Here is a 10,000-nt window from a genome sequence, read left to right on the forward strand (position 1 = left end):
AGAAAAGTCAGGGAAATGAGATCCCCCACCTCCTTATCTTGAGTATGCAGACGTTATGATCGCTCAGATCGCCCCAGGCTTTGTGTGCAAGGTGTGTTCGCAAAAGTTACCAGACTTACATTGAACTTTGGTTGTACTTGGCTGGCTCAGATTGGCTTACAGGGGGTGGTGTGTGTGTGTGTGTGTGTGTGTGTGTGTGTGTGTGTGTGGACAATGAGAGCCAATGTCTCTTTTGCTACTTCATTTAGAATCAGGTCTCGCTGTGTGTGTGCGTGTGGATGTGTGTGTGTGTGTGTGAAGAAGAGGTAGGGTGATGCTGGTGAGGAGGAGGATCATTTAGTGTGTGTGTGTATGTATGCGCGCAAGCTAACACTTTGTGAAGTTTTCACCTCCCAAACATGATGACAGGCAATTTGCATCTTGCAGGACTAATGAATGTGCATCCCACATGTGTTGTCAGACGTGTGTGTGTGTGTGTGTGTGTGTGTGTGTGTGTGTGTGTGTGTGTGTGTGTGCGTGTGAAAGTAGGAGCATGTGAATTTGCCGACCTTGATGAGTATGCTAATTTGAGTCGGGCATAGGTGTTCTATGTACAGTAGGTAAGATGTGTGTGTTTGGGTGTGTGTATGTGATGGCCCTTGTAGAGTATACTAACATGAGTCAGGCATACTGTAGGTGTTCTATGTTGGTCAGATGTGTGGGTTTGAGTTTGTGTACGTGCTAATGTAGTATGCTAATGTGAGTCAGTCATAGGTTCTGAGTTTGTGGTACTGTATGTGGGTGTGTGAGCAGGGGCGTTAACTGTGTCTTCACATTTCACAGGTACTGCAAACTGCAAAAAAACTTTAGTTATGCTTGTTGTGATTAAGGGCGTCATCAAGAGTTCAAAACATTCAGGGTTTAGCCTATAAAACTAAACGGGAGTTCGGGGGTGTCACCCCCAGGTACATTTCGTAAATACTATTAAGTACATTTCTGCACATTTTCTGTCAGAGAGTAGGGCCAACACTTTGCCTAAAACACGCATGCATGATCTGTTACCTCACCTATTATCCAGACATCTGCATGAAAACATTTAACTCACAAGGGAAATAGACATGTAGCCTGACGAGCCAGACCCACATTAAAATGTAGGGTCTGGGCACTCAACGTTGGCAGTGCTCAGTCCGAGGAGCGGGATAATCGGTTGTCTTTCAAATTCCCTCTGCACGCAATAGGGCGCGCTATGAGTCGCATGCCTTTTTTCCCACCAGCGGAGCTAGTTGGCTAGTTCAAACTTTTGCCAACTTAAAAAAAAGCTTAACTCGTGTCACGCTGTTTGCCAACAGCAACATCCATCTTCTTTGTTTTCAAGTAGCAAGGAATTCAAGCCAAACCGTTGCAACTCTGCCATCAATCATTATGTTAAGCCCGCCTAACATCTCTATACACGATTTGATTGGCTTGATAGAAGTTTAATTTTTCCAGCTCACAAGCCAACGGAGAGTTGCTAGACTAGCCCTGGCAGCAAATGTAATTTGTGGCCGCTAGGGTGCGTCTAGATTTCTAGGCTAATGGACATGGCTAAAGGTTACCCAAAACAATTTCTTATGTTTTTAAAAAACAGAAGTGACATTTTGTGTGGACTTCATATAGCTAAAAAACAATGGAGATTTTGGCCTATCCAACCAGATTTCCAGCTTAGTGCATTAACTGACAGTGCTTGGAGACAGTGGTTCTGCAACTGCCATGATCACACACACTGGTGTGCTTGAGTGAGAGCCAAGTGTGTTTGGTGTAAATATTATTTATGATGATTTACACAGCGGTCATATTTTGTAAAGGTCTGCCAGGGAAATTTTTGCGTTCATAAATGGCGTGCTTTTTCACAAAAGCATAAAATCACTGTGCTCAACTAGCTGGCTACGATTAAGCATTTCCCTTCACCAACCTATGAGCCTAGCCAGTCACGTCAGTGGCACGCTGAGGCCCCTCTCATCTGCTGATACAGCAACAGGAGAGTCGTCCACTGCTATCCTGCTCCTCATTGCCTTGATCAATAGCGGAGTGATAATCTGGAGAATCAGGAGAATTCACAAATTCCTGGTGGGCTGGTACTGGGGCCGGGCTTATTACTCTGAGCTAAAAAGCGCATGATATTGCTGTTTGAACATTTTTCTTTGCTGTACCTTCCGAATAGCCTGCACTGTGCGACTGCAGTTCCTTTCGTTTTCAGAATGTTCATTATATCCATAACCTTCAGTCTTTCTTCAGTGAATAGAAGGCTACCACCAGAAACCAACAATCATGTAAGACCTGTATGTGCTCTCTCTCCCGTGTGCTTTCTATCTGCTTTTCTTTTGCAATCTCGTTTCTGTTTTCTGCCATCTTGCGCGCATAGCCTGCTGCTAGAACTGATTTGTCTCTATCACTGGCATTTGTTGCATCTTTTAGATAACAATGTTGGGGGTGGGTGGGCAGAGCACCACCGTTTTGAACGTTGAGGGGGGGGGGGTGGGGGGGGGTGGGGTGGGTGGTTGGGCAAGCACCACCGTTTTGAATGTTGAGGGTGACGCGTCTTCCTTGTCCTGGCTCCTGTGTGTGAGTGGGGGAGTTTGGGTACTTGCCGGCCTTGTTGCCCTCGCTGGAGGCGATGATGGTGACGGGACTCCTGTTGCTGGTCTTGGTGCCCAGGGGAGTGCCGGTCTTGGCCGGGGCAACTGGGGCAGCTGGTGCCACTGGGGCGTCTGGGACCAGGGCAGGAGGGGAAAGCGGTGCTGGTACCGGAGCAGGGGCAGGAGGTCGGCTGACTTCAGGTCCCGTGAGAGCTGGTCCATTGCTGGTTTTGCCCCCGGGACTGATTCTGCTGGAGAGGCTGGTCTCACGGGTCTTGCTGGAGGTGCTGGGCCTGTTTGAGCCGTTGGTCCAAACGGTCTCACTGGTTCTGCCAGAGGTGCTGATTCTGTTGGAACCGCTGGTCCTGCTGGAGTTGATGGTCCGAATGGAGGTTGGGGCAGAGGTGACTGGCTGAGCTACTGCTGTAGGGAGAGATAGAAAGTAGAGAGATGGAGGGAGAAATGGAGGGGTAGAGGGAGAGATGGGGAGAGGGATGAAGGTGGAGACAGAGAAAGGGATAGAGGGAGAGAGGGATGAAGTGAGAGATAGAGAGCCATAGAGGTGAAGATAGAGAGATCAAGGGAAAATAGAAGAACAGAGAAGGGGATGGAGGGAGAGAGAATGAAACAAGCGGCGATGGAGAGAGATAGAGAGGGAGAGAGAGAGTGAGAGAGAGAGGGAGAGAGAGATGCAGGATGAGAGGGATGGAGAGAGAACAAGATAACAATTAAATTCCTTCTCAATTAAGTTTACTGAAATGCATTTAATTTCTACGTAACATAAAACCGTCTTCACAGACCCCAGCTTGAGCATGACCCTTGACCCCTGAGGTGTCTGGAGAAGAAAGAAAGTCCAGACAGAGGAAGGATGGAGGGAGGGAGAGAGAGAGGAAAGGATAAGGGAGCAGGTGTGATTCATTAGATTGTGTGTGTGTATTGTGTGGGTGTCTGCATGTGAATGTGTGTACATCAGTGTGAATGTGTGATTATACATTTTGTGTGTGTGTGTGTGTGTGTGTGTGTGTGTGTGTGTGTGTGTGTGTGTGTGTGTGTGAGAGAGAGAGAGAGAGAGAGAGAGAGAGAGAGAGAGAGAGAGTTTGACACCCCCTCCCCCCCACACACTCCACTCCTGTCTAGTGTCTGTGCGGCTGTCAGAACACTGTCACGAGGGGGTCTGGAGGTGGATGATAATGCCGCTCTGAGTCTGTTGGAGTCTACCGCGCAATACCCACTACCATTGAGCACACACACACACACACACATACACACACACACACACACACACACACACACACACACACACACACACACACACACACACACAGACAGACAGACAGACAGACAGACACACACACACACACACACACACCGCTACCCACTCAGGTGGTAGGCACCAGCAGGCAGTACAATAACACACTCCAGAGGGCTGTCCACAGCACAGCTCTCAGACCGGATGAAATGCTGAGACACTGAACCCATTTTACAGGGCTAGGGCTGGGATAAACGATTATTTTTTAAACGATTAATCTAGCGATTTTTTTTTCCGATGCATCGATTAATCTAACGATTCATTTTTTCAGTCCGATTCGATTTCGATTCGATTCGATTATCGATGATCTCCCCATTAATTGACTAATAGCAACTTATACATGTTGATTTACATATCTGAATGAAAAAAACATGAATTCCTTAACATTGGAATATATGTTTATTGCTCTTAAGATTCCAAAATAAAAGACTATACAAGTGCAAAGTAATGCATTCTTAGTCAGAGGTAGCATTCAGTTCAGTTCAGTTCAGTAGGTCTAATTGAGTGCCAGTCACTTTAAGACGACGTTCGTGAGGGAATCCCTGCAATTAACATGAACACTGTTAAAACGCTGCTGATGTGTGAATGCAATTCATAACGTAGTTAGTTCAAATAACGGTTCGTAGCCTACTTCTCCTTGGGACAAGCACTTTTGAGTCTTGGAAAACACTTTTCCCATTTACATTGGGATTTTGCAAACATTCAGAGTCAATAAAATGAGCCCTACATGAGTAACGAAATTGACAAGCAGATGTATGTAAGCATGCTAAACTTGACATCCGAACAGTATTCTAACGTTAGCTTTGAGATACTGCTTGATTGCATAACTTAACTTAGTTTGGTCTCCTCAATGTAGGCTACTATGTTGTGATGAGACCTTAGCAGAGTTAACTTTAATGCAGCAGTTTTGAACAAATTTGCGCAGCATGGTCACGATGCTAAGCGGATTTAATAGCAATTTAGCCCACCGTGTTCTATGCAATGCTTCTATGTTGCAACAACAATCCTTCAACAATCGTGAATATTTTGTTAAATGCACATGCAGAGGAGGGGCAGCGGGCTCGTTACAAGAGAGAGTGGCCGGGGCAAGGAAAAGCTGCGTGCGTGAAAAGCACAGCTCAATGATTTCGTGGCCTCCAGCCACAGATTAGTCGACGTATGGGAAACACTGAAGGTGTAAAATTCAAAATATTTAGCGGCACACATTATGCTTAATGAATCGACGCGCATATTTTGCGTCAACGTATTTTTTGCGTCGACGTCGTCGATTACATCGACACGTTGTCCCAGCCCTATACAGGGCCCATCTCTGGAGGCTCATCACACACACACACACACACACACACACACACATATTTTTTTTACATACAGTTCAATTAGCATACACACATAGTTAAAACTTGCAAACACACTCATTGTTACATGCAAAAATCAGCTACACACACACTCTCACAGTCACCTACTGACACACACACTCATAGACACACACACTTAAACATACACACACACACATTTCTTACACATACAGTTCAACTAGCATACACACATACTTAAAACTGGCATACACACACACCCTTACATGTAAAAATCAGCGTACTTTACACACATCCATGTCACACACACACACACACTCATAGACACACACACTTAAACATACACACACACACATTTCTTACACATACAGTTCAACTAGCATACACACATACTTAAAACTGGCATACACACACACCCTTACATGTAAAAATCAGCGTACTTTACACACATCCATGTCACACACACACACACACACACACATGTACAAACACACTTACATTCAAATTTACACACACACACACACACACACACACACACACACACACACACACACACTGAGAGCAAAGCCTCTGCTGCGCTTCCTCCATTGCTGTGGGCATTGCTATCGCCCACACAGATCATCAGCCCTTTCTCCCAGCGCCTCACTGCTATGTATGAGGGAGATTCGGTGTGGGCCGTGGGTGAGCTACGGTTATCCGAGGGTGGAAAAAAAAACTTTCTGCCGATCCTTTCAGTGAGGTGTAAGCTGTGGAAGGTGTAAGCTATTGTGGCCGCCTGAGACACAAATGAAAGAGGAATCCATAAAGGAAATATGAATGCCACCTCAGGGTGGGAGAGATTTTGATCCCAGGGGTACCTGACACTGCTGCTGGAAGAAGAGGCGGAGGAGTCACACACGCACACACACACACGCATGCATTCACACATACACACACACACTAGCGCACACACACAGGCATTCACACATACACACACAATCAGACAGGCGGAGGAATCTTCCTCAACTCAAATGCACCCACACACCCACACACACACACACACACACACACACACACACACACACAATGTCAGACAGGCTATTGAACATCATCAAAAGGCAAGGACATGAATGCCCAGGGACAGACACAGGATGGCAGAGAGCTACTATCAAACATTCACTTTCCACACCAGCCAGCCAGCAACAGGGTTAGGAAAAAACGGCATGTTGAGTTTCTCAGCTCTTTCAGGAATATTGACGCTGTGATTTGGCACAGGATGATTTTCCTTTTCCACTGTGGGTGTAAGGTGACAGAAGAAATCTATGTGTGTGTGTGTGTGTGTGTGAGGTGACAGAATAAATCTGTATGTGTGTGTGTGTGTGTGTGTGTGTGTATGAGTATGTGGGCTGTTCATATCTTTCATAGCTCTAAAGTAGAACTGTGAACCTTGGCAAAAATAAAGTGAAGCACAAAAAAGTGTGTTTGCCAAAGTGAGTATGTGATGGCGTGTGTGTGTGTGTGTGTGTGTGTGTGTGTGTGTGTGTGTGTGATGAATGAGGACAGGCCTCAGACATGGCAACTGGAATAAGCCCCAAAGCGCTCCTCCCCAAGACGACGCCCCCAACCCCCCCCCACACACACACACACACACACAGAGGGAGCCGAAAATCGTTCAGCCAAAACCCATCACCTGGCAACGACAAGAACAAGATGGATGAGAGAAGGAAAGATTGCAAGGAAGAGAAAACCGAAAACCCTCCATGTGAAAATTCCTAGTCTCAGGAAAGGAACATAAACATTGGCCAGCGTCTATGGGGGAGCCTTTCAGACAAACAAACTGATTGCGGGAGAAGAGAGGTACATTCTGGCACAACAGCTCAGCGTAGGAAGCGTGGGCTTTAGGTATGCATGAGGTCACTTCTCATAAAGTCTTCTTTCTCCGTCACATGATCCCACCTTCCATCCATAAAAGATAAAAAAAACATGGCCCTCAAAAGCCCTCGATATTTGATCTTCCCATCTTAGCCCTGTCAAACAGACACACACACACACACACACGCACACCAACACACCTGTCAAACGTTGTGCTAAGCTAATGCCTCAGCTATAACATGTGGCACCTAAACTGTTGACAGAGGCTGGATTAGCGCGAGGCACGCTCAAGACAAAGGACACAGAAAGCGAGCCTTCACGCTATCGACCTGCTCACTCGCTCGGCGGCACGGCGCAGATCGCCCCCGAGGAATCTCTGACGCCTCGCCTCTCAGCGTTATGACAAACACTCGCCACGCAAAGATGGGGTGATGAATCAATAAGGGAGGAAAGGAGGGGAGGGAGAGAAGGAGAGAGGAAGACAAGGAGGGAAGGGAGAGAAGGGAGGAGAGAGGGGCTGGATGTGTGGTTGAGTTGACATGTCTGTTTCTGCCCCCCTCCCCCCACGCCCCCTCCTATTTGCCCCTCTTGTTGTTGTCGTGGGCCTAGTGGCAAGGGCAGTAGATCGCTGCGTTTTCAAAGACTATGACTAGCTCAGTTTTTATACTTCGAGGACTCACACACACATGCACACACACACACACGCACGCAGGCGCAGGCACATGCACATGCACATGCACATGCACATGCATACATACACACACAAAATAAAAAGCCAAAAAAAAAAAACGAAGAGCAGACTGTATGTGCTTAACCAATCCACTCAGTACAACAATGAACAAAGAGCACCGGGGGGGGGGGGGGGCTCCCATCACCTGCCATATGGTTCTTATTGCACAGCAAAGCAACATGTGCGCACACGCACACACACACACACACACACACACACACACACACACACACACACACACACACACACACACACAGTCCCTGTGTGCACATCCATCCATCCATAGATGCCTTCATTAATGTATAAACACACACACACACACACACACAAAAATGCATTTAGCATGTAGCAACACATTGACCTGCTAACGCATACCCATGCCCACACCACAAACAGACACACCTACTCTACACATAAACACGCACACACATACACACACACATATCACCAATCTGTTGGTTACTATGGGAATGGGTTCTGGGAGCTGGATGGGTTCGTAATATCGTAAAAAAGTGCTACAATCATGCTGATGCTGTGTGTAAGAGTGTGTAAGAGTGTGTAAGAGGTCAGTCCTAAACGCTGCTGTTTCGGTCTCTGAATAGCCAGACAGCACAACCACAGGAGGATCGAAGACCTTGCGTCACCAAAACACCACAGACTTCCACATCCCTTCCAAATTGGTTTCAGGGAACTAGAAAAAGGTCTGTGTTCAAGTTCACTTAGTTTCAGCCGCAGTTTGCAGAATTGCTTCTGTCAGAGAGCAGTACGGAGAGGCAAAGAAAGCAACACAAAAGATGCTGCTCGGGCCAAGCAAACAGCAGGGTGAGACAAACAAAGAAAAAATATCAACCGGTGTGGACTGTAAAGTGGACTGTTCTGGTGCCCTATTGAGTGGTTTACCAGAATAAGCATGGGTTTGGTACCTCATCTGGTAGCACCTCTTAAAGCTTGTCAAAGTCAAAGTCAGCTTTATTGTCAATTTCTTCACATGTTCCAGACATACAAAGAGATCGAAATTACGTTTCTCACTATCCCACGGTGAAGACAAGACATATTTTTCCAATTTAAGTCCACAGACAAACATAACATTCAAGTAAACAAAAAAGTAAGTAAATAAGTAAATAAGAGGGCACATATAATAATGAAAAAATAAGAGCAGCAAAATTTGGTTGAAATTGTGCATAGACAGTCAATAAAATACTAGTGCAAAGTCAGGCCAATACAAAGGCTTGGGTAGTTCTGTTTGACCTAAGTAATAAAGAAAGTGGCATAGTGGTGCAAGAGTTAGTATATATACTACTATATATACTCTTTTGATCCCATGAGGGAAATTTGGTCTCTGCATTTATCCCAATCCGTGAATTAGTGAAACACACTCAGCACACACTAATCCCGGCGCAGTGAGCTGCCTGCAACAACAGCGGTGCTCTGGGAGCAGTGAGGGGTTAGGTGCCTTGCTCAAGGGCACTTTAGCCGTTCCTACTGGTCGGGGTTCGAACCGGCAACCCTCCAGTTACAAGTCCGAAGCGCTAACCAGTAGGCCACGGCTGGCCCCAGCTGTTTTCTCATTGTCTGCAGCAGGGGAAAGAAGCGCTACTAGGATCCACTGCCTCATCAAGCAACAGGCGCTGTTTCGTAATGCGCACATCCTCCACTTAAACTTTCCTACTTGCTAGATTTGACTATTAAATCAGTCATAGGCTACGTGCACAAGTAGTTTGAGTAGAATTACTGCTCTTCATTATCTCCCTGCTTGTTGACATCTTATCATGTATTGTATTATTTCATGATTGCTAAATGTTTCATTATAGTGGATGGAATCCACTATCTTGAAATCTCCTGGCTTCTTCTTCTTATAACCTCTTATAACTGTTCTTATTTTCTTTTTACCTTTTCAAGAATGAATGCGACTCTAACCGCTTAACGTACAGCCATGTTGAAATAACCGTTGTGTAGGTCTGGAGTCGGACAAGAGAGTTATTATTTCAGATTTTTAAAAAGATTATACTTTTTGAGAAATAGGGGATTAAAAATGTTAAAAAGCTCATTTTCCCCCCATAGACTTGAATGGAGGCTGTGATGTCATAATGGCCTAAAGCCAGCTGCGCTCGTTAAGCTCCCAGAGTAGTTCCCAGGCTAATCAGAACACTGGCACAGGTGTCACCTGTGAATCCAACTGCCTCAGCTTCTAAGCATACAATCT

At 46.0% G+C, this 10,000-nt stretch overlaps 1 protein-coding gene across 3 annotated transcripts in view; it reads right to left on the reverse strand.

The window, feature by feature from the left end:
• si:ch211-246m6.5 (von Willebrand factor D and EGF domain-containing protein) overlaps window positions 1-10,000 on the reverse strand; it is a 73,597-nt gene that overhangs the window by 19,433 nt on the left and 44,164 nt on the right. Inside the window, exon 20 of one of the 3 annotated variants that reach the window (XM_042081295.1) lies at window positions 2,607-3,002. In XM_042081295.1, the coding sequence (XP_041937229.1) occupies window positions 2,607-3,002 (396 nt within the window). Of the gene's footprint in view, window positions 1-2,606; window positions 3,018-10,000 lie in introns of all 3 variants that reach the window. The other 2 variants (XM_042081294.1, XM_042081293.1) reach the window with 2 other exon arrangements.

The sequence above is a fragment of the Alosa sapidissima genome, chromosome 23 (genome assembly GCF_018492685.1).
Source record: "Alosa sapidissima isolate fAloSap1 chromosome 23, fAloSap1.pri, whole genome shotgun sequence".
Classification (NCBI taxonomy): Eukaryota; Metazoa; Chordata; class Actinopteri; order Clupeiformes; family Clupeidae; genus Alosa; species Alosa sapidissima.